Source organism: Rhinoderma darwinii, chromosome 2 (assembly GCF_050947455.1).
Source record: "Rhinoderma darwinii isolate aRhiDar2 chromosome 2, aRhiDar2.hap1, whole genome shotgun sequence".
Classification (NCBI taxonomy): domain Eukaryota; kingdom Metazoa; phylum Chordata; class Amphibia; order Anura; family Rhinodermatidae; genus Rhinoderma; species Rhinoderma darwinii.
This window is the reverse complement of record NC_134688.1, coordinates 177,607,408-177,633,401: the sequence shown is the minus strand read 5'-3', so window position 1 is coordinate 177,633,401 and position 25,994 is coordinate 177,607,408. Positions and strand designations below refer to the sequence as shown.

Below are 25,994 nucleotides of genomic sequence, written 5' to 3'. Positions count from 1 at the left end.
GCAGAACAATCGGACTTAATCTAATTTGCCCAATAAAAGATAGTAATCGTAACTTTGTCATTTAACTCAAGAAATATGGATGACCCAATCCTACTTCAATAGATGATACACAAAAACAGGTTATATAATCAAAACATACTATCACATTTCTATGTAGCTGATTTACTGTTTATATGTGACATATACACTTGGTAAACACGGCGTAATGACAATCTGAGAAATGAAACATTGAATCACTCTACCTCTTAAACCAAATGGAGTTGGGTCACTCTTTACTTCATGGCGTTTAGTTTTTTTGTCAGGACTGGTAGGAGAAGCTGCAGGAGGATGAACAGGGAAAAAACATAGAAACACAAATATTGAAGACCCGGAGAGGATAGAATGATAAATGAGTATAGTTCATACCTTTGAGTTATTGTGGGATGCGCTTTTCTTTGGTAATTGGATAGTTGCTATACAGGCCTATTTTGTCCAGCCACAAATGCATACTGCTTCTCCTACTGTGCTTATGCTGCATACTCAAAAAGAGCAATAAAGGAAATTTCCTTGTGACGTTAGACACTATAAGGAGAACCCCATACTGAAGCTACAGAACTGTCAAGACATTTCCAACAAAAAAAAATGTCTTTATGTTATTTATTAATGAGGATTTGTCAATGCATTCTGCAAATGAGTTGATGAGGATCTCTTTTGAATATGTAGATTGTCCAAGAAAGGGTAAGAGGAGCTCATTTACATGTATCCACTAATCAGGACTTCGGGGGCACTTTGTAGGTCTAGTTGTATGCATAGTATATAGATATTGTAGATGGCTTCATTTATAGCGCACCATCTGGTGACGACCAACTTTAACAGTGGTTTTTAGAAAGAATAGTCCCAAACTTGTTTTTATTCAGAGTAATTTCATGGTCTGGATAAGGGTTTAAATGCTTTTTTTTGGTCGTGAAATTGGAAAAATTATTTTCAAATCTTGAATTCGACATAAAAATGCCCAAGACTTCTGAAGATCCATGGGATGTCAGTCTGATGAGTGTCCTTTTATAAGTTAGGTGTCCCAATGAAGGAAAGTTATTAAAGGGGTTTATCAAAGGACTTGTATGGCATATCAACTGGATAACAACTGGAGTGAGCCCTCCTGGTTGTTTCCATATCTGAAATAGGCTTTATTGGAGAGAGACATCATGAAAATCCAGCCACTATACTCAGAATGAATTGGTTGAAGCCCTACTATACAGACTTTTATACCTGCCATAAAAGTCCTTTGTTAGAAAAAATTAAGTATTCAAAGTTTAACCATCAAACATACCCTAAACAATAGTCCATTTCTGTTTCATTTTGAGCAACTTCTTTAGAAATTTTACTGAAGTATATGAACATTGCTTCAATTTAAACACATCTTAAAATCTTACGCAGAACACAAACAAAATGCTAGAAGAAGTAAATGCTTTCAGAAGGCTTGAGAAACATAGACTCTTACTAGCATTGAAATAAAAGCACAAGTATGATATAGGTTGGACAATATAGGAGTCAGCAACATTTCTCTAAGGTGTTTGAAAACGGAAACTGCCGCCAATTCCTTTAAATTTACGCTCATTACAGCAGCGTAGCAACATGGCATTCCAGAAAAACTCAAGGGCTAAGACACATATTTCTGTTTAGTAAATGAAAAACAGAACTAGAAAATATTAATAACAGTGGATGTGACATTACTAGACTGAAAGACAGATACTTTGAAAATTAGTATTTTATTAGTGACATTGTAGAGACATACTTGACTGAGCTTATCCTATTGAAAGCATTTAAGGAGCTACTGTTTTAGCATGTGGTGTGGAAAACGGAGCAATTGCCCGGGCCTCCATTTCCTAGGGGGCTTCGAGGACAGGAGCCCCAGAAGTAAACTGAAACCACCCAGTTCTATTTAGTGGTATATAGCGTTAATATTAAGGAAATGAATTGAAGTAAACTATCATGTGGGCTATATATGGCAGTATTATCTTGGCACTATACATCAGTATTATTCGGGCTATTATTATTTTGCACGCGCGCGCACGCACACACACACACACACACACACACACACACACACACACACACACACACACACACACACACACACACCTGTGAAAAAGTATTTACCCAAATGTCCCAATTTCTTCTATTTTTGCATATTTGTTACGCTTGAATGTTTTAGATCATCAAACTACTTTTAATATTAGACAAGTAATTGCCCCATTAGCTACTTTAATTAACCAGTTAGGCCCCATGTACACGGCCATGCCCGTAATCACGGCCCGCGATTGTGGGCACAGCCGGCCGCCGCCCACATTTTCGGGCCGGGCTCTTATACAAAGTATAGGAGAACGGTCGACAAAATGCGAAAGAACGGAAATGTTCCAGAATTTTCTGAACATTTCAATGGCACAGACACCTATCCGTAGCGATATGGAAAGGTGTCCGCGTCCAATAGAACTGAATGGGTCCGTAATTGCGGACCGTGTTACGGTCCGCAATTACAGATAATTTTTACAGTCATGTGCATGGGGCCTTAACCAAATTTAATTAATAATTGGGCTCATTTTCACTAGCTATATCCAGGCATTATTAATACCAGTAGCTAGAAGGTCTCAAAAAGCAGCATCTAATGCCACGTTCTAAAGGATTCAAATACAGATGCGAGACAAAGTCATTAAAATTTACCAGTATAAAAAGGGTTACAAAGCTGTTGCTAAGACTCTGGGACTCCAGCAAACCAGAGTGAGAGCCATTATTCACAAATGGAGAAAACTAGGAACTGCGGTGAACCTTCCCAGGAGTGGCTGGCCTACCAAATTGTCACCAAGGGTGCATCAACGACTCATTCAGGAGATCACAAAAGAACCGAGACAAACATCTAAAGAACTGCAGGTCTCACATGCATCAGTTAAGGTCAATATGCACGATTCCACAATAAGAAAGACACTTAGCAAAAATGGCATCCATGGGAGAGATGCAAGGTGTAAAACTACTGGTGACCAAAAATAACACAAGGCTCATCTCCCATTTGCCAAAAAACATCTAGATGACCCCTAAGAGTTTTGAGATAATATTCTTTACACTGATGAGTCAAAGGCAAACATTTTTGGAAGACATGGATCTTGTTACATCTGGCATATAAGCTAACACCGCATTCCATCATAAGAACATTATACCAACAGTCAAACACGGTGGTGGTGGTAGTGTGATGGTCTGTCGCTGCTTTGATGCTGCAGGACCTGGACGACTTGTTATAAATAATGGAAACATGAATTCTGCTCTCTACCAGAAAACCCTAATAGAGAATGTCTGCCTGTCAGATCGTGACCTAAACCTCAAAATGCAGTTGCATTATGCAGCAGGCCAATGATCTGAAGCATATAAGCAAGTTCACCTCTGAATGAAAAAAAAAAAAAATTACAGTCTTGAAGTGGCCGAGTCAAAGTCCTGACTTGAATCCCATTGGGATGCTGTGGCAAGACCTTAAATGGACAATTCATGCTCTAAAACCCACCAATGTAGCCTAATCGGAACAATTCTGCAAGGAAGAGTGAGCCAAAATTCCTCCACAGCAATGTAAAAGACTCATCACAAGTTATTGCAAATGTTTGATTGCAGTTGGTACTGCCCAGGGTGGCACAACCAGTTATTAAGTTTAGAGGGGCCATTACTTTTTTTACAGGGGTTATATAGGTTTTGAATAAATCTTTATTCTTAAAACTTAAATTATTATTTGGAGGCTGAATTTGACACTAAATAGAGATCGCTTCCAGCCAGGACGTGATATCTATTCACAATCCCGACACTTCGGTAACGTTTGTGTGGGACTTACAGCACAGCAAGCGTGATCTCGCTGTAAGCTGTCATTTACAGTGTGATCTCGCGAGATCACGCTTGCTGTGCTGTAAGTCCCACACAAACGTTACCGAAGTGTCGGGATTGTGAATAGACATCACGTCCTGGCTGGAAGCGATGTCTATTTACTGTCAAGACACTTCAGTAACGTTAATGTATGTGACTGCATAGTGAACATCGCAGGATCGCGATGTGTTGATTACATAAATGGAGAGAAGTGTATGACGCTGATTGGTCAGCGTCATACACTTCTCTCCACTACGCCCAATTGGTCAAAAGTAAAAACACGCCCAGTTGGGCATTAAGAAAGTCATTAGATTAAAGCTAAAATAGGTCATAACTTGGTGAAAATAAATAGTTTTTCTAAATAAAAAACACTGCTGTAATCTACATTACAGCACCGATTTTGTTAAAGGAAAAAAAGAGTTTTTATTTTTACTTTTATTTTTTGTTTCTGAATAGTTTTTTTTTACATATTTTTTTTAGTCCCACTAGAGAACTTGTCATGCAATCGCTTAGATAATAGGCATATACAGGCATAAACAGATGGCAGATCTAGGGGCCTCCTTTAGATCCCTGGCTGCCATAGAAACCCACGTGATTGTGTTGTGGGAACGCCTATAGGGTGACAGAGGGCACCCCTTACTCTGTCTAATTACTTAGATGCCGTGGTCAATATTGACCACAGCATCCGAGGGGTTCAACAGCCAGAATTGGAGTGGTCTCCGATCCTGACCAATGCAGCAGATTGTCAGTTGCAATACACACAATCCCTGTGCCCAATATTTACTGCGCTTTATGCTTACTACATAGAGATGGCGCCGTAAATATGCGGTACATGGCACCAAGGGGTACATGGCACGCTGTTGGTTTAATTCCGGTCAAGTCTACTTGTCCTTTCTTTGCCCTCAGATCAGTGGCAATTCTACAAATAATGTGAAATAGACATGTTATCTAACCCCATTGAAAAGACTGTGTTTTTCAGGCAATGTATCCATAGTAACCAGACATTTGACTGTGTGGTCAGTGAAGAAGGATGTGTTGAGGGGGCATCTTGGCAGCAGTTAAGACACATCATTCTCTGTCTGTGGCCAAGGTATTAATACAATTAAGAAAAAAAACGTGCTGTGTAGAATACTTAGGACTAGTTTACTGGTTATGTTTTAGTAGGAGTGTTTCTTATTAAGAAATAGCGGGTACAGATCCCCTACACAAAATGGTAAAGTGTCTCTTTAGGAAACGTACCCATGTGCCCTCTCTGGCAATCTGTTGCTAAGATCACCAAACTACCCTGCCTAGACTTCTGACGTCAGTTATAAATTTAAGGTATGAGAGCTGTGGTAAATTATTTGATATATTATTGGATGAAGTGATGAGTATTATTAATAATGGAGAGTTGAGTATAGTATGGTTAGCTCATAGCATCTAGCTGGCCTTAGATTACCTTTCTGAGTTTTGAGGTTAGGAAAACCCTGCAAAGTGAAGCGTTTTTTTGAAGCTGCAGAAGATTCTGAGGTAGGGCTAGTTACTGTGCCATCTAGAAATGAGAGAGACACAGGAGACAAGAGAAATAGAGCCATGTGGAAACACATACATACATACATACATACATGCAGAAGTAGCGAGAACAACAGATATATAAGGCACCAAAGCACAGCCATTAGATCGGAGTATATTACAGGGTGCAAGAGGGTTGCATTTACGTTCCATTTACACTCTCATATTTCACATTACTGCTTTTTACTTATTCTTGTTATAAAAATAAGTGTGTAAATCACAGGACACTTTACGCACCTTTACCTTTTTCAAGGTACTTTGGTAATGTTACTAAAGAAGATTCGGGGCTTAATAAAGGCTCCGTTTTCCTTTCCTCCAGTTTTTTGATCTTTCCAGACTTCGTTCTCAAAGGGCTAAAAATAAAAATTGCAAATTGGATTGGAAATCCTCAATATTCTTATTAGGAGATGCACTGTTAATCTTACCCTTGTGTGTTCTCATCCTTATGTACTTACCTGGTACTAGATGGAGTAGGTAATGGAGAACTGTTGGTCTGCTCCGCTGACTTGTGTTGACTGGCTTCTGCAAACATATACCAGTAAAGTGTAAATGTTGTGTCAGCCAAGGAGTTAGAGCAACAAAACATGAACATGACTGAATAATCTAGCAAGATTTTTATCGTGTAACCTTAAAGCGACTCTCCAGTCCTAAAAAAACAAACAACAAGTAATATGCATCTCTGGCTGTCCGTGCGCTAAAAAGAGAAATCTATGCCAGCTATGACCTAGAGTAGATTTCCGCTATAATTTACGTCAGTTTCTGGCGAAAATTATAATGAATTTTGCAGGCGTAAAAAATTCAAAATGTCGCAAACTTTTTTGCACAGAGTTTTTGTGCAAATTGCGTAAAAAAAAATTCCTCCTTAAATGTACCAAATAAATTGTCAATTTCAAGCAAGAATCAAGAAATAGTGCAGATAGGAAATATTTAAAGAAATCCAACAGATGTTATTATGGGCAATTTATGGGTATTTATGAGGGGCACTATATATAGGCTAGTTCCACGTACATGACAAAACAATGACGACGACCATATGTTGAAATTCAATGTCCAAGTGAGGCCACAAGCCCCTGGAAGTGCAGAGACGTGTGCCAATAAAGGAAGGAGTGACATATAAACCATTGAAAGTGATAAGTTTAATGAGATTAATAAAATATATAGAACACGCAGTTACCTCTACAGGCCTGTAGCTGGCTAGTCAATACCTTTCTGATTTCATTAACCCAGGTGGCTTTTATTTCACATGTTGGCGCCTGTAAAAACATAAAATTATCTAGCTGGTATTTTAGCTGAAATAGAAGCACAATTTGTATGGGAACGTATATTTATTACATCAGATCTTCCTTCTCTACATGTACGTTTCAAATTGAGGTTCTCAGATACATGAAAGATACACAATAATGGTTTACGAATACCGACAACATAAACACCCACTCAGTGCAACCTTACAAAGTTTTGCCATTTCATACTTTGACCCCACTCACACCAGATAGGTTGCTATAGCTTACCTACTTGTATATCATTAAACAGCTAGGTACTTTTAGACTACTAGTTAAAGTGCTGAATGACCGAATACTTCAATTTTGTCTTCATAAACTCAAGGCCAGTTTATTATGAGCAGAAGAATATTTTATGTAAAGTGCTTATATATTCAGATATTGCCGATATCAGATCATTGGGAGGTAAAAGAAGGTGAATGCGAAATCATTCCGCAACTACCAGAGTGTTTTAATTCAAGGCATAATGGGGGAATTTATTAAGACTGGGGTTTTATATGACAGTTTCAATCTAAAAAATGCTGGAGTAAGATGAATTCAATCTATTTCTACTCAAAAATAGTAGTAAAAGAAACAGCATCTTTTTCACTAAATCCATTTTATTGTGCCCAAAGACATCATACAAAACTAAGCAACATTTAGACCCTTTAAACAGTGACTGGGTCTTTTTTGAGCTCAAGTAAAAGTCTGCGGCTGTCTCAATTAGAATACATTTGCTACTTTACTAATACTGGCGTACAGCCGTTGATAAATTTCCCCAATGAGTAAACAACGTGATATCGCAAACTATAAATGTGGGATGTTTGTTGGTAAAGCACTAGAGCGAGAAATAAGCAAAACCACTGCACTTGTGAATTGTCAAGAGCGGAAGTTCTGAAAGTTTTCAGGACAATAAGATAAAAAACATGGACTAAATACAATGTCTGTAGTGGTAAACGGCTATATGATGATGGGGTGAACGAGGGTTGTTATACTTGTACAGGCAAACAGACATGCAAAAGTGACACAACAGATCTGACTCAGGGACCAAGGTTGATCTCAACATCCCAATGTACAATACATAAATAGGCAAAATATGGTCCAATAAAGTATTAAAGGGGTTTTCCACCTTCAGACAACTGATGACCTATCCACCAGATAGGTCATCAGTACATGATCTGTGGGGGTCCGACACACGAACCGCGCACAGATTAGCTGGTCCGGTGCCTCTGTGCACCGGACGTACATGCCAGAAGCACTTAGCTGCGGCCACGGAATTGCAGGTCCACTCCTATTCACTCGGCTGCTGTTCTGCAGCACGGCGGCTATGCTATGTATGGAGCCAATTGCTTCCGGGCTCCGTACATAGCATTATGTGCCATTACATCCGGTGCCCGCAGGCCACCGGAGCGGCTTATCAGTGCGGGGTCCGGGTGTCAGACCCGCACTGATGATATACTGATGACCTATGCGGTGGATAGGTCATCAGTTGTCAGAAGGCGGACAACCCCTTTAAGTAGGTAGTCCTAATATACTGGCCACACAATGTATATGCATAATCTATGCTACCTGGCATTCCATGCTCATTCCAGATGTATTACTCCTAGATCTGTAGCTAGTAGATAATTACACATGAAGGCTGAAGGCTACAGGAATGGGAGTTGTTGTACCAAGTACCAGTACAAAAGTCATACTATGTGTAACACACTCCAAGCTCTCAATTATTCTCATTATAAACAACAGAGTACTTGTCCATGAATACGTTCTTAGTGGAATACTATCTTAACAAATCAATATTACCTGCACAATATATACTTCTTCTCTTGCATTGTACCAGATTTCAAATTTCCTATTGTCCGCTTTTACATACTCTGTAATTCCAACAGATGCCATCTGACCAAAATACAAAACAGAAAAAATAAGATTGAATTATACATAAGTCTGACTGATTTACCGTGTAATTTATTATAATGCCTGTATATTTGTCTAACTTACAACCTTCGGATCAGAGTTAATCAAATGTGTATACATAGGATAACATGTATAAGGCGTCTGAAAACTATGAAGATGTAACAATCATGACAGAATAGTGACTGTGATTGTAAACTTGGTCATTTATTTCTACCTTATACAGTTTCAGATTTAATAATTAAACATTGCCCGGATTCCCTATTAATCAGCTATTTTTTATTTATTGGGACCAGATCATGAGTTTGAATTTGAAAATAGGCATGGCACTCCAAATATAATTTTGAGGCTACTTGTAACTCACAACTATTCCTCACTTATCAGTAATTGAAACAATGTTGCCTGTATGGAAAGGTTGACAGGCAGACAACATAGTGCTCCCACTAGGCTTCGTTCAGTGGCCAATATAAAAAGATGGGTATTCGAAATTATACATCATCGGGCGTAATAAAAAACAAATATTTTCTTCTACATTATCCTACAAGGGTGTAAACAATACAAAGTGACACGATGTCTGGAGTTGTGCTATCAGTGTCCTTCTTTGACCATCTTAAATGATGGGCTTCATGGGTTCCCATTATAAGGCTCTGCTAACATTAGCGTTATAGTTTCTGTTATTAATGGATCCATGACAGCTTTGAAATAGATCCTAACAAATCCTGAAGGATTCCACTGACTTATAATGGGGTCTGTCAGGTTTTCTTCAGGTTTCTGTTTCGGTTTTTTTGATGGCTAGACTATTGCTGCAGACTACACTATTTTTGCTGTCAAAAAGCAATGGAGCCTAACAGAATGGAGACTAACAGCAGTGTGAAAAAAGCTCAAAGCGTACCTCTGGTTATAAATAACTTTTCACAAATCAATAGTACGAGTGAAGATAGGAAACTTTGTAATATATATCTTATTAGAGAAAAATACCTTTCTCCACTTATCAGACTCCTTTGCCACCCCTCCCAACTTAACTCACCCCAGTGCTGAATTCACAGCTACATTGCTCATTACTGTTGCATAATATATCTTCACTGTATGCTGTGTATAGAAGACTGTTAGCCGATAGTCTCCTGCTTTTTCCACCCCACCCCTCTCCATAGACATCTATGGGCAGCTACAACCTGATTTGTGAAGCATAGAAACCGTCTCCTCTCTCTGCTTTAGGGATTCTATTGATGAATTCACAGTGAGTGAACAGTTAAGTAAACAAGGAGGGAAGGAGCCTGATAAGTGGAGAGTTACATTTCTCTAATAAGATATATTAAAAAATTTCTTATCTTCGCTAGTACTATTGACTTAAAGAGGCTCTGTCCACAGATTATAAGTGCCCTATCTCCTACATAATCTGTTCGGCGCTGTAATGTAGATAACAACAGTGGTTTTTATTTTGAAAAACTATCATTTTTGAGCAAGTTATGAGCAATTTTATATTTATGCTAATTCGTTTCTTAATAGACAACTGGGCGTTTTTTACCTTTTGACCAAGTGGGCATTGTGAAGGGAAGTGTATGATGCTGACCAATCAGCGTCATACACTTCTCCCCATTCATGTCCATTCGTACTCAGCACAGCGTGATCTCGCGAGATCACGGTGTGCTGTCACATACACCCACATTAACTTTACTGAAGTATCTTGAGAGTGAATAGACATTGCCTCCAGCCAGGACGCGATGTCTATTCACACTCCCGACACTTCGGTAAAGTTTGTGTGGGACTTAATCACAGCACAGCGTGATCTCGCGAGATCAAGCTGTGAATGACAGCACAGCGAGATCATGCTGTGCTGTGTGAGCAAGTCCCACAAAAACTTTACTGAAGTGTCGGGAGTGTGAATAGACATCGCGTCCTAGCTGGAGGCAATGTCTATTCACTCTCAAGATACTTCAGTAAAGTTAATAAGCGTGTATTTGACAGCACAGCGAGATCTCGCAAGATTACACTGTGCTGAGTACAAATGCACGTGAATTGAGAGAAGTGTATTACGCTGATTGGTCAGCGTCATACACTTCTCTTTACAATGCCCACTTGGTCAAAAATTAAAAAACGCCCAGTTGTCTATTAACCCCTTAGTGACCAAGAATACGCCTTTTCACGTTCGTCACTAAGGGGCCTTAGGCTAGGCTGACGCCTTTTCACGTGAGCCTAGTCTAAGTCCTGCACGGGTCCCCCGTGCAGGCTGGAGCCGGGGCTCTGCTGTCTGATGACAGCTGGGCTCCAGCTCCAACGCCCGCGATCGAAGTTTACTTCGATCGCGGCCGTTTAACCCGTTAAATGCCGCCGTCAATAGCGACCGCGGCATTTAACTTGTTTACAGAGGGAGATGCGCTCCCTCTGTCACCCATCGGCGGCCCGCAAATGTAATCGCGGGTCTCCGATGGGGTGTCATGGCAGCCAGGGGCTTGATAAAAGCCCCCAGGTCTGCCCTGGACATATGCCTGCTAGGACAGGCCGGAGGCACGACCTAACAGATTGCCTGTCAGATTTACACTGACAGGCAATAATGCTCTGGTATACGAAGTATACCAAAGCATTATAGCAGCGATCTGAAGATCGCACAGTAAAGTACCCTAGTGGGACTAGTGAAATAAGTCATAAATGTGAAATAAAGATTATTAATAAAAATGACAGTAAAAAAATAAATAAAACCATTTTTTTCCATAAAAAGTGGTTTTATTTAGTAAAAGTGTAAAAAATAAATAAAAGTGCACATATGTGGTATCGCCGTGACCGTAATGACTCCATTAATAAAGTTAATATGTAAACCGCAAGGTGAACACCGTAAAAAAAACACCTCAAAAAACAATGGCGAAATTGCAATTTTTTTACATTGCCCCCCAAAAAAGTCATAATAAAAATGAATCAATAAGTCCCATGCACCCCAAAACAGTACCAATCAAAACTACGTCTCGTCCCACAGAAAACAAGCCCAAAAAATCACTACATTGATGGAAAAATAAAAAAGTTACGGCACTTGGAAAGCAACGATGCAAAAACAAATAATTTTAGTTCAAAAGAGTTTTTATTGTGCAAAAGTCGTAAAACATAAAAAACCTCTACATATGTGGTATCGCCGTAATCGTACCGACCCATAGAATAAAGGTAACATGTTATTTACACCGCACAGTGAACGGCGTAAATTTAAAAACGCATAGAACAATGGCGGAATTTCATTTTTTTTTATAATCCCCCCAAAAAAAGTTAATAAAAGTTAATAAAAAATTATATGTACCCTAAAATGGTGCTATTAAAAAGTACAACTAATCCCGCAAAAAAGTCCTCATACAGCTATGTAGACGAAAAAATAAAAACGTTATAGCTCTTTGAATGCGACTATAGAAAAACAAATAAAATAGCTTGGTCATTAGGGCCTAAAATGGGCTGGTCACTAAGGGGTTAAGAAACTAATTAGCATAAATCTAAAATTGCTCATAACTTGCATAAAAAGGTTTGTTTTTCAAAATAAAAACCCCTGCTGTTATCTACATTACAGCGCCGATCACATTATGTAGGAGATAGGGCACTTATAATGTGGTGACAGAGCCTCTTTGCGCAAAGGTATTTTATAATCTGAGGAATGCTTAAAAAATTTTGTTTACGTGCTTTGAAAAGGATAAAGAGGATCTGTCACCAGATATGACAAAACAAACATACATTATTAAATAGATCCGTCACACCTGAGGAGACTGATGTACTCACTTTGAAAAATCCATGGCAGAATGGCTGTATAATCCCCTGTCAAAGTATTCCTGCCTGATATTAAAATTTTATTAAATCAAGTATATGCATGAGACCAATTGTACGCAGGATGTATTCTCAATCTCCACCCACCTAGAACTTCCAAGCTCCTATCAGTGTCCCTCCTACCCTGCACCATGCTGAAATCTCACACATGCTCAGTACAAGCTGAAATTTTCCTGGCTCTGCAGTAAGTGAGCATGTCTTCCAGCAGCAGTTTTAGGCTATGTTCACACGGGGTATTTTGCCGAGTTTTTTGACGCGGAAACCGCGTTGCAAAACTCGGCAAAAACGGCCCGAGAACGCCTCCCATTGATTTCAATGGGAGGCGTCGGCGTCTTTTTCCCGCGAGCAGTAAAACTGCCTCGCGGGAAAAAGAAGCGACATGCCCTATCTTCGGGCGCTTCCGCCTCTGACCTCCCATTGACTTCAATGGGAGGCAGGAGAAAGGGTATTTCTCGCTGTTTTATGCCCGCGGAGCTCAATGGCCGCGGGTGAAAAACGGCGCGATAATCGCCGCGACAATCGGCGTGCAGGGAGAGGAATATCTGCCTCAAAGTTCCAAACTGAATTTTGAGGCAGATATTCCTCCCCCAAAATACTCCGTGTGAACATAGCCTTAGTGTGGAATAACAGCTTCTAATTCCATCTGCTGCTTTCGTTTATTGCAAAGCCATGAAAACTGCAGAATGTACTGCGTATGTGTGAGATTTCAGCACCATGTGGGGTAGGAGGGACAATGATATGAGCTTGTCAGGTATAGGTGGGCAGAGATCGAGATTACATCATGCCTTTTACTTGGGTCTCATAAAATGCTCATTTTAAAGTGTAGCTAAACGTTTGACAAACTTCTGACATGTCATAGTGACATGTCAGAAGTTTTGATTGGTGGGGGTCCGAGCACTGAGACCCCCACCAATCATTAAAACGAAGCAGCTGAAGCGCTGAGCCGCCTAGTGTCTGTTTGGCTTTTTACAGAAAGCCGATGTATCGGAGTACGGGCTCATAGACTTTCTCTTGAGTCCGTACGATACATTTATTTGCAGGAAAAAGCCGAACAGACACAAAGTGGCTGAGCGCTCACACGAGCGCTTCAGCTGCTTCGTTCAAGCGATTGGTGGGGGTCTCAGTGCTCAGACCGCCACCAATCAAAACTTCTGACATGTCACTATGACATGTCAGAAGTTTGTCAAACATTTAGCTACACTTTAAGATCAGGTAGGAAAATTTTGAGAAAGGATTGTACAGCTATTCTTATAAGAATTTTCAAAGTACACCAGCCTCATCAGGTCTCGGAGATATTTTTTAATAATGTATGCAATTTGTATTGTGGAATCTGGTGACAGATCCTCTTCTTTAATGGATAATCCGTAAGCAACCGAAGCACAGGTACGGATTTACCACTAACAATTAATTAGAAACATAATGATTGTACAGTGACAGCATTGTCTTACATTTAAGGAATGTTTGAAGCTATATGAAGGAGCCTTCTCATATCCTTCACCATTCTCTTCTCTCTTCTTGCAGAACAATACTGCCTTCTCATGCAAAAACAAATGCCTCTGCATTGGTTTAAACCTTGCCAGGTCCTTTACTTTGGAATGCCCCTTTTTATGTTCTGTCCACACATTAAAGGACCCTTGCATCAAGAGTTTGCCAAGATCATTTAGGTTCCCCTGGAATGCAAAATAAATGTTTTATTGTTTTTGTGAATTTTTAATTAATTATTTTTCAAATGTAACAGACAATAGTCCAGAAACAAAAACAGACCCCATCCCCCCAGCATAACCCCAAATAGATACTTTCCAAAATGTAAAGTGAATCACTCCAGCAAAATTAGTGTGAATGGTTGTTACCACTGCACTAGAATCATGTGCTGAAGGTAACAAAGTTTAAAATTATGTGGTCAAAAAAATTTAATAAAAATATAAAAATGGGGAGAGGACCTTGCCACGAAGTGGCTGACACTAGGTGGAAAAGAGTCTTGGCTCTGCCCAGGCAGGCCATACCTCTTCCACCGACACTGGCTTAATCAATTTGCACAGAAGCAGTAAGATAAGACAAAAACATGTTTAACCCTTTAATGCACCTTGACGCAACTGAAAGTCATGCTTTGCACTGTCCTAAGGCACCACGAAATACAGTTATGTCATGATGTTTTTCTGTCACTATGTCAATAGACATTGTGACAGAACAGTGATATCGGCTGTCACAGACTGCCTATAGTCACTGTGATGCGGCGGGGGACCAATCGCAGCGTCGCCCGCGATCGCTGTAAATGGTCTGTCAGCAGTGACTGACCAATCACAACATTACAGCATGGTTACCCGGGAAAAAACAGCCAGGGAGCCAAAAACTTCATGTGCTAAGCTGGAACTAGGTAGGACTTCTTTCTGTTGATGTTCAGGCTGAATCTCCTCAAAGTGTCCAGGGTAAATTTGATTCTAAAAAAAGTTGGCCTTCACCAAGAGGTTGTCCAAGTAAGGGATGACAGCGAACCTTGGCAACAAATGCAAAATGCTGAGGACCGACGCTGTTGGGCCCCTATTTTTAGACAGCAATCGCTCCAAAGACTCAATCAGTGTGGGAGAGAGTCTGGAAAAGCCCTCTAGGGCCTGCCCACTCGGGGTGGGGGGGGCACATCTTTAGGGGGTGTAACATATTGGGTTACGTGGGCCTGATTTGGAGGAGCTCTACTCATATCACCCACTAATTTATAGGGCATAATAAAGATTTATTTAATGATTTAATAATGCACTTCTACTGAGTCTTTTTGTAACTGTAGTATTTGCTAAACAACAAAATGAGATATTACTTCATAAAACATAGGAGTAGGCCATAAATCTTCAATTTAATCCAGAATATAAGTAGGGCCAATGAAAATAATCACTTACTTCATATCCAGTTATAGCTATTTGATGCATGGAGTCATTGACAGCTTTGAGAATGCCAAGAATAGAAGCCAAAGCTTCCTGCAGATCTTCAGCGCCTTCACAATTCTTACTATACTTCAACATTTCCTAAGTAGAACACAAAATCATAAAATTATAAATATTTCTAAAAATATTGTATTGCGGAGTAACTACCTTTATTATAGTTGTGGAGCTTGCATTTTATCTATGCATATAATTGCTGATAAATTAAATCATTAGAGGTTTTTTTTTACCCAGGAAACTTACAGAATTTACAGAAAATATCTGGCTCTATATTTATAATCTCTCCGGTGCTCTCTTCTAATCCCCACACTTTGGCATCAATATGTTCCAGCTCTTCTGCAGAGTAGTGGGAGACTATGCTGCTCTCCAAAGGAACAAGAAGGACCAGGATAGTCACCCACTGACTGCAACACCTGTTGGTATGCGATGGCCCAAACAGTGATCAGAACAAATATTCAATAAGGGAGTGTAAATGTATTACTATTGAATAATTACAATAGGAAACCCACATAAATGAAATTTGCCTTCAATGATATTAATTAGATTCATGAAAAATGTGTAAGACTACCCCTTCTGCCACAGCCATTTTAATTTTTAATTTTTGTTTTTTTCTGCCAAGAGCCATAACTTTTGTATGTTTGCGTCAACAGAGTTGTGTGAGAGTTTGTTTTTTGCAGGGTGAGCTGTAGTTTTTATTGGTATCATTTTTGGATACATATGACTTTTAGCTTACAATTTTCTGCCACTTTTTATTGAATGGCAAAAAACAACAATTCTGGGGTTTGTTTGTTTTTTACTGTGTTCACGATGCAGGATAAATAAAGTTATGTTGTAATAGTTTGTATTGTTACAGATGCCATTTAGATTTATAGTTTTTTATTGTTTTTACATTATTTTGGGGGGAAAAAAATCTGAAAAGTTGTTTTTTTTAACTTTTAATATTTCTTTTCTATATACTTAAAAACTTTAATAAAGTACTCTTAACATTTTTTTTTTTAGTCCCACTATGTGAATTTAACATGTGATCTTTGGATCACTTGCACAATGCACTAAAATGTCTATGTATTGAAGTGTATTGTGCATTTTGCATCCTCTTATTAAGGGCTTAATAGGAGGACCAACATCGCAAACCTGGGGCCGCCATTAGTGCGTGGCTGCCATAAAAACCCATCTCGTCGCGTAGGGGTGTGATAAGGAGACAAAGGGCCCCCCTTATCTAATGGCTTGGATGCCACGGTCGCTATTGACTGTGGCATCTAAGCAAGTTAACGGCTGGAATCAAAGTGATATCATATGATGGACCCGTTGAGCGAGGTTGTCAGCAGTAATAAAAAGTTTACATCCGCTCTGTAGTAATAAACAGCGGACATCTGCTCTGTAAGCCTCAATTTGCAAGCCTGTTTCATACACAACCTCTCCTGAATATTGTGCACATGTATGTCCCCAGCTCAAAATCCTTGTCTACTAGCCAGAGCAGTGAGTAATTACAAAGAGCGTCTCTCACTCTGGAGGACCTGTATTGTCCATTATAAGGACAGAATATTGATTTCAATGGGCGTTGCGTTACGCCTAATTTCTCCTGTGGTGGCACTGCAGGGAAAGTGAACACTTGCTGTCAGGTTTCCTCACAATTTACAGCGGATTGCTTTGGGGCCTCAGCCGTGGGACACCATGTCATTAGGTTATTAACAGGGGATCCTTGTAACCAGAAAGGATTGTTCAAAGCGCTTTAAGAATTAATCAAATACAAGATACATTCCCTTTGAGACTAAATTCTTATGTCATTTTTTTTTTTTAGACGTTTTGTAAGATTGTTGAAAGGGTGAGACAGATAAATACATATGTAGACACAGTGTATTTAGATTGTTGATACAACCCCCTTTAAAAACAAATGTTTTTACGTTAGACATTTCAATGTTGCATTTGTAATATGTGTAAATGTATTTGGGTACCTTTAATAGCAATTGGTACTTTGTTATCCTCTGTACAGGTTTTAGTAGGTAGGAATCCAAGCTTAGCTTATGATCCAATTTCCTTTGGCATTCCTACAATATTGCAGTATTTTAGTGAAACTGATTAATTTGTTAAAATTTTGCTTATAATTATGACAGTGCTGTGCAGTTACCTGAAAAAAAGTAGCATCAGAGCACTGGCGCCACAGACTCTCCGAACGGGGCTTGTTCTGGCAGTACTTTTCATATAGCTGGAAATCTTCCATCTATGTTTTGTGAAATAAGTACATGAATTAATTGTAGAACAATTTATGCCAAGCCACAAACACTAGTGGCAGATATAGTCAGTTCTTGTTGCAACTTTCAGTGTCTATTGATGCAACCTTCGTTAAACAATTATATTAATTCAGAATTTTTTTCATGATATCTACCATATTGCTAATGCAAGACTTGGCCTAATTGAAAACAAAACTAAAATATACTGTATCCCTTACTATGATTTCAGACTCCTTAGGCCTTATGTACACATCCTTGTCCTTCTATACGGCCGCAAGACACAAATCCGCAAAACACGGACCGCATATGGATGGCTTCCATACGTCCGTTTTTTTACCAGACTATTAAAAAGAATGGGCGAGAATGATCCGCAAAAACTGACAGAAATAGGACCTGCTCTAAATTTTGCGGATCGGGCACACTGATCCCAAAAAAACAACGTATGTGTGCATGGCCCCGTAAAAATTAATAGGTCAGTGTGCTATCGGTAAAAAAAACGGATAGCACACTGAAGAAAATAACCGATGTGTGCATGAGCCCTTAATGGGCAAGCCTACGGACAAATCTAGGCAATACCTAGTGGTCACTGTAAACATTATTCATGATATGTTATTTTTTCCATCATTTTTCCTGGCTAGATCAATTATAGCTGAACACCTTCTGACATTGAGACTGCAGTGTTCGAGTCACATGATTCATCTTAGGGCTGCTGAGAATTAAAAAATACTTCCCATTTTATGAAGCTATTAGGGGTTAAAGTAACATACAGGTCATAATACGTACACTCAATTAAGCTATCTTTGAACAATGAAAGAAATTTCTATCAGTGTGAATATTGGTACTTATTTTTATTATTACTAATATATATCCATATCCAGAGAAAAAAAGTTAGTGTAAGTCTTGGGAACTTAAGCGTTATGCATATGGCCATATTTTCGCACTGTACAATCTCTGAATTGTATAGGGAACCTTTAGACTTCTACGCAGCCCTACTGTTGTCTGTATGCCTCCATTTGTTTTTTCCATCAGATTCCGTAAAAAATGTGGCATGCTCCAAAGGATCCATATTATAGAGAAATTCTGCCCTAAAAACATTGTTACTAGTGGAGAATATCTCCAACACGGAAAACTGTACCATATGGCGGCACACAGAATTTTTGCGGGGTTCTCCATGTGCTCCCTTATATCCTTTGCCATGTGCATAAGGCCTTATATGCTGAAGATGATACTACTTAGTATGAACAGAAGTAACATTTTTAGTGCAGGGGAAAATTTCTGTGCTTAAAGTATGATAAATTCTACTATTTTATATTATAATAATGAAATAGTAACATCAATGTTTCCGGTTATGTGCAACCGTAACACATACCCGTTCTAGAAAACATCTTCCTACTAGCTCTGGATCGTCAATATAGTTCACCAACTCTCTCAAGAATATTCTAAAGAAAACATACATCCAAACATTTGATTAGTAAATCTGTTACATTTTTACATGTTATACATATTTAAAATGCGTATATTATTTGGTAATTGTATAATACAAAAAAAACATTTTTTTAAATAGAATCTATAAACACTTTTCACCTGTCTATCCTCCCCAATATACCATTCCTCCTATTTTTGCTGCTCTCTGGCTCATCTTCTATCATGAACCACATACTTTATTTGTGTCCCTCATTTAAAATGTTTAGCCTGATTTCACTCCAGGTATTGCCCACTAACTCCTTCTCATTTTCTACGGCAGCAATTTCCAATTTTTTTTTTTACCACAGAGGAACTCCTACAGGTGACATTTCTTCTGGCTAAACCCTAAACAACTTCCCACAAAATCCTGGTTGGGAAACGCTGGCTGTTCTAGGGGGGAGAAGACCACTTTGCTTCCTGTAGCATCTGAAGTGTTAATTATTTGTAAGTCTACTAATTCTTGGATGTTTTTGGTTGCTGTGTTTGAAGCCCCTGTACATTTTTGAGACATACATATTAATCAGTAGATGTACAATGGTGTCATTAAAGACATGTTATAAATGATAAGTCTGCTAAAGTTAAAGGGTTTGTGGATTCACGTTTAACAAGAAAATCTACATGTCTATATTCGGAAGGACCAAGCTAAATTTTGTGGGTGATAATGGAGAGCGGAGTTAGATCACTTTGGCCACGATCTAGCAAGAAAACATGAACCACAGTAGAAATTGCTCACAAAGCTGAAAGAAAATCTGTCATGGTGCCCAATGCAAACAATGTAGTGACTGCCTCCATTTTAGTCGTGCACTCCTCCCATTTGTTTAAGTCTGTTTTCAAGTAGAGCAGAATAAAGGTAGATCTACCTACCCTGTATAGATTTTGTAGGCCTTGGTAACAAGACCTATAGTTTTCGGTTATACAAATAGAATTTTTAGTGTAGGGACCGATCTGAAAAAGGTCACTTTGTCGTGGAAGGTATGCCCACACAATTTGATAAAAATGTGCACTTTGAACCTCGTATTTATAAGTATAGTAAATATAGTAGTACTGCAATTTAAATTGATCTTTATATTCATTGTCTACATATATCAGTGCCCGGAGAGTGCTATGTACCTTTGTGTTTGTTTGTGGTGCTCAGTAACTGACATTTTTCCTAATACACATAAAGTGGCTAGTGTTTTCTAACATAACTATACAGCATTTATATTAATTTCTACAGAATATTTCCTCCAAACCACAAAATGACAGATTAATTTAAATCCATGGAAACCAATATGTATACAGAGCTCAATCTCCTAAAGATATAGCAAATGCTAGATAATTGCCCACTTTAAAGAATTATATATGATCTGTTTCTTTTGTTCCTCTGTAGTGTTAGACTGGTTGTATACAAGTGTTTTACAGGCACATTTTTACACTCATATTATGGCCACAAATCCCAACTCAACTGATCATAGATCTTTATATGCTGTTAGTTTGGGCCATTAGACTTGCAGTCAGGCTGCGATTTACGGCTGTAATACGCTCCTGTAAAACCAGCTTCAGCCTAAGCCCTTATGCACACGACAGAGTTTCTCGTCCGTGTGACGGCCGTTCAAAAAACGGCCGTCACATGGCTGCAATAGGAACAATAGACCCCTAATGGGGCTATTCACATGACCGATTTTTTGACGGCCCGGGAAACCCGGCCGTCAAAAAACGGGACATGCCCCATTTTCGGCCGTTCTCCTGGCCCCCATAGAAGTCTATGTGGCCGGGTAATACACGGCCATCACTTGAATGTGCTCCAAGTGACGGCCGTGTCTTCCGTCGCTCGCTCTCTCCTTCTCCTCCTCACAGTGCGAAGTGCATGTGAGGAGTAGGAGGAGGGTATGTCTTTTGCTCCCTGTAGGAACTTCGGCAACGCTGTGGCCGGGGATTGGGGATTCCGCTCCAGCAGAAGTCCCTGACTTCACTGTGTCCATATATGGACACAGTGAAGTCAGGGACTTCGGAAGCGGAATCCCCGACAATGTGGCCGGGGATTCCGCTCCAGGAGAAGTCCCTGGCTTCACTGTCCATATATGAACACAGTGACGTCAGCGACTTCTGAAGCGTAATCCCCGGCAATGTGGCAAAGGATTCCGCTGCAGGAGAAGTCCCTGACTTCACTGTCCATATATGGACAGTGAAGTCAGGGACTTCTCCAGGAACGGTGGCGCTATCTAGAGAAAGGTAGGGGGGGGGGTGCCATCTATGGTGGGGGGTGCTGTGTAAAACTACCTGCAGGGGGCTGTGTGGCATTACCTCTGGGGGGGGCTGTGTGGCATTACCTACAGGGGGCTGTGTGGCATTACCTACAGAGGGCTGTGGCATTACTTACAGGGGGCTGTGTGCCACTACCTACAGGGGGCTGTGTGCCACTACCTACAGGGGGCTGTGTGCCACTGCCTAGAGGGGGCTGTGTGCCACTGCCTACAGGGGGCTGTGTGGCATTACAGGGGGCTGTGTGGCATTACATGGGGCTGTGTGGCATTACATACAGGGGGCTGTGTGGCATTACCTACAGGGGGCTGTGCGGCATTACCTACAGGGGGCTGTGCGGCATTACCTACAGGGGGCTGTGCGGCATTACCTACAGGGGGCTGTGTGGCACTACCTACAGGGGGGCTGTGGCGGTATCTACAGAGGGCAGTGTGTGGCATTATCTACAGAGGGAAGTGAGTGGCAAAAATTTACAAATGAAATTCATCCGATTTTAAAACGGACAGGGAAAAAAAGGATGCAAAATGGGTAAAAATCGGCCGTTAAAAATGGCAACACGGCCCGGAACGGAATCGGAATGGATGCAAAACGGATGCAAACCGGCCGGGAAAAACGGCCCAAAACGGCCGACTTTATCGGCCGACACTCGGACCCTGTCGTCTCTTCTAGCTCATCTTCTATATTCTTTTCCATTTTGTTTGGAAATATTGATGTACTAAGTCCTTTACATTTAAAACAGTTGCTTCTCTCAAACAGTATTGTTCCAATATTTGGAAATGTGTAAACTTGTATTACAAAATGCAATGGTTGTTCTAAATTTTCTTTATCTAAAATTATGTAGCTGATGAATGTTGCACCATTCGTATGCCATTGGAACTGCATTACAATTTATGTTCTATTTATCCATATTATATTACAAAACTCTATAAACCCAACAATGACCTATGAAAAGTAAGGAAAGAACCCACCTGTTATGAAAGTGGTAGATCTCTTCCATATTTCCGAACAACACAGGATTTAGAATGATATATACTATATGTAGATATATTCTGTGTTATTAGTTGTTTATTGGCATGTTGAGTATTTTTATTGTGTCATACCATCTACAGCTTTCTCAGGGGGTACTCATCATATATATATTTTTTAAATATTTTTTTATATGTTTGTCTTCAAGCATGTCTATTATACACTAGGTCATTATGGCTTTATAGTATAAATTATCTTTTTATACACATGAATTTTTTCATAAATTATCTCCATATACATGTATTTGTTCATATATATATATTTTTTACATATTTTGTTATTTGTATATATATTTATATATTTCTAATACCTTCACTATACATTTATGTAATATAATTATACATTGCTATTTATTTGGTAGCTTTTCCAGTGACATCCAGCATATATTTATGTATATATTTTCTATATGTTGACTATATAATAGGATATTATATTAATATTGTACATTAATATTGTACACTTGAGTAAATCACTTTATACAGAATATTTTATGTTCGGTTAAACACTACATTTTACACTTTATGTGCAATATAATGCGATCAATAATAAAATATAAATTTTTTTCAGGTGCGTCTTACTCACGTGTGTTTCACTTTATTTTTCTTGTATTGATTTTTAATAAAAAAAAATTATTTTATCACCCTCACTTGGCACGTGTGTTCACTCACCTTATATATCACTATTCATATATTCGTTTATATACTTATATATATTTATTTAAAAAAATTTATTTTTTTATTTATTTTTTAATTTTTATTTATGCATATATATTTCCTCAAATAATATTTTTTTCTATTTTAAGTCCTTATACTGTATGTATTTGTATAGTTGTTTATGCTTATTATTTTTTGTATATACACTTGAATGCATTTATGTAATCATATAATTATATTTGAACATTATATAAAATTTACCACTGTCTGTAATACTTTACATGATTTTTGCACATATTTATGCTGTATGTACATTTTATTGTATTATTGATGACCCCCACTGGCACAATATTATATTTCGTTTTTCTCTCCTGTTTGGCCGGCCTTTAAACGGGTTATTGAACTATGTATTATGTAACTGGCCCATGCGACGTAGACACTTTCGGGTGTCTGTTCCAGCTTCTAAAATGGCCACCGCGTTTTGACATGTCATATGCATATGACTACACTGCCCTCTCACAGTGCCTTGTAGTTACGTATACGCGCATGCGCACTCGCGTCTCGGGTGCGCAGTTGCTAAGACGCATATTGGGGGCGTCGGCCGGTCCTTTCTTGCTACTCAGGTAATTATAAACGGTCTTTCTAGGTGTTGCATAGACCTGATGCACCACTTAAACCTCATTAGTATTGACTTGCAGCAGTATGCCCTCATTGGCCCTCCTTAATCTAACCCCTCCTACCATTGCAATACAAATAGAGCGTCAGTCACCTCTCCTGTCAGTACCCCTTGCTAAAGCTACCGCGAAACGTGTGTCGGGGCTTGCAGTGTGGTGTTCATATCTAGGCTCAACATGACATATACTGGTTGGTATAGTTTTTGGGGATTAGGATTAATTATGGCTACTCTTTGTTGATAGCTTTACACTCACACGTATACCAGCGTGTGGTGTGCCTTCCCCTGTCTATACTTATCCTGGCTTAATTGATCTCTTGTGAAGGCTTGGGTGTAAGTAACACACTTGTGGTATTTGAATCCTTTCATTTGTATATGACTTCCCGAGTTACCCCCTATATATTTTGATGTTGTTATCTACTGAGTATATTCTACTCACAATAGCCTCTATGTGCTCCACATCTATGCATTTTAAATTGTGTGTCTTATTTTAGGTCTTGATGGCCAATATGTTTTTATGTGCATTTGAATAAAGTATTGTCATTATTACAAGGTACAAATGTGTACTTGTTGTATTGATTCCTGTTTGGATGTGTGATTTGTCCACACGTACAGTTATGGGTATTCATTCTTCATTTCTCTTTTGATATGTGTGGACGTTTATTATAAGCGTTTATCGTTTGGTCTGTATCTTTATAGGTATTCATCAACAAAATGCAATGGTTGTTCTAAATTTTCTTTATCTAAAATTATGTAGCTGATGAATGTTGCACCATTTGTATGCCATTGGAACTGCATTACAATTTATGTTCTATTTATCCATATTATATTACAAAACTCTATAAACCCAACAATAACCTATGAAAAGTAAGGAAAGAACCCACCTGTTATGAAAGTGGTAGATCTCTTCCATATTTCCGAACAACACATCCTTTTTGTTGAGGAGAACTGGAGAGAGGAGATGCATTACTAAGGGATTCTCCATCTCAGCAGCATAACCCTATAGACAACATAACAAGCAAAACATTAGTTGGACAAGAGTCCATTGTGAACATAGTGGGAAAAAGTCAGTGTAGGTATAAAATCTGAAGAATATTCAATGGCTATAGGGAGAACAACTAGTTACATATGTGAGATGCAGGGAAACACTATACACTTTCTAAGATAGTGTATATAGTACCTTATGAAGAAATTCTGCTTTTGTAGGAAGTGGCCAGACATAAAGGGTATATATATATACCCTGTACCAATACCTCTGGTCACGTGACCAGGTTAAAAATGCTAAACACAAAATTGTTAACTTAATGGCCAAAATATATTAAACCTCACAGTAACACTGACAGTGGTTTACACATTAAATAAATAGGATTTTTATGTAAAGTGGCATATTTATTGGCAATATCTTAATGCAGTTCCTGGGTTAAAGTCCTAAAACACACTGGTCAGTCAGTACATTTCCCCAAAAAATACATCTGGCGTTTATGAACACTACTGGAGCAAAGACTGATGTGAATACATTCTTGATACAATAATACAGTAAAGAATAACTAATGAATTAAGATAGCTACAATACTTGTATACGTAAAACATGTATTATAATGCACCATACCTCCAGCACAGACAGAAGCTCCTCCACATACACTCTTTCTGTCTCTATAAGTTCATTCATAACATGCCTTGAAAGGAAAATAAAGTTTTAGTGGAGTGTACAACTAAGAGAAGACTCATTTGAAACACTGTAAAACCTATAAACTAATATGTGTGTCTTTGATCTTCCACATACACGTGTATTTTGATCACAAATTTCATGTAGAAGTTCCACTGATGTAGTAGGTCACAAAAGAGTGCCTACAGAGTAACCGATACTGAAGTATGAGAATTATATGCTGAAAGTGAGCATAGGGATACACTCAAAGATAAAACTTAAAGAAGGAAAAAATTATTATTTGAGCTTTAGCACAATACTATATTTTGAATACCTTCGTAGTACTGCTAAATTTTCTTCATCGTCCATCATGGAAGAACACCTAACTTGACCATCTACTTCAGTCTGCAAGAAACATACATAGCAATTCGATAAAATTATGCTTTAAAAATTTTATAAATTGACAAAAACATTTTACTAATAAAAGTACTGTAGATGTAACAAGGTGAACAGGATGTGCTAGCAAATGCCTGCAGAACAGTTATGGCTATTACCCTCAATATCCTGTATACATCGACACCATTTGGGTAAGTTTACAGAGGGCGGATTAGCTGCATAAAAGTACACAGCATATCTGCCCTAGCGGCCGCAGGGAATTCCGGACAAAAAAAACCGCACCAAATTGTAGTGCAGTTTTTTGGCCGGAACGTCCACTGCGGAAAGCAGAAGAGAGAAAAACAAACGTGCATACCTA

General features: G+C 38.9%; 1 protein-coding gene across 5 annotated transcripts in view; it reads right to left on the bottom strand.

Annotated features, from left to right (window-relative positions):
• Positions 1-25,994, bottom strand: part of MCF2L (MCF.2 cell line derived transforming sequence like) — a 267,104-nt gene that overhangs the window by 11,041 nt on the left and 230,069 nt on the right. For 2 of the 5 annotated variants that reach the window (XM_075852524.1, XM_075852529.1), the window contains 14 exons: positions 25,575-25,645; positions 25,205-25,271; positions 24,480-24,595; positions 18,908-18,977; positions 17,436-17,528; positions 17,263-17,355; positions 15,269-15,394; positions 13,829-14,050; positions 8,481-8,573; positions 6,599-6,677; positions 5,880-5,946; positions 5,662-5,777; positions 5,312-5,404; positions 243-317 (listed from right to left, as the gene is read on the bottom strand). In XM_075852524.1, coding sequence (XP_075708639.1) covers positions 243-317; positions 5,312-5,404; positions 5,662-5,777; positions 5,880-5,946; positions 6,599-6,677; positions 8,481-8,573; positions 13,829-14,050; positions 15,269-15,394; positions 17,263-17,355; positions 17,436-17,528; positions 18,908-18,977; positions 24,480-24,595; positions 25,205-25,271; positions 25,575-25,645 — 1,381 coding nt within the window. The remainder of the gene's footprint in view (positions 1-242; positions 318-5,311; positions 5,405-5,661; positions 5,778-5,879; positions 5,947-6,598; positions 6,678-8,480; positions 8,574-13,828; positions 14,051-15,268; positions 15,395-17,262; positions 17,356-17,435; positions 17,529-18,907; positions 18,978-24,479; positions 24,596-25,204; positions 25,272-25,574; positions 25,646-25,994) is intronic. The other 3 variants (XM_075852525.1, XM_075852526.1, XM_075852527.1) reach the window with 3 other exon arrangements.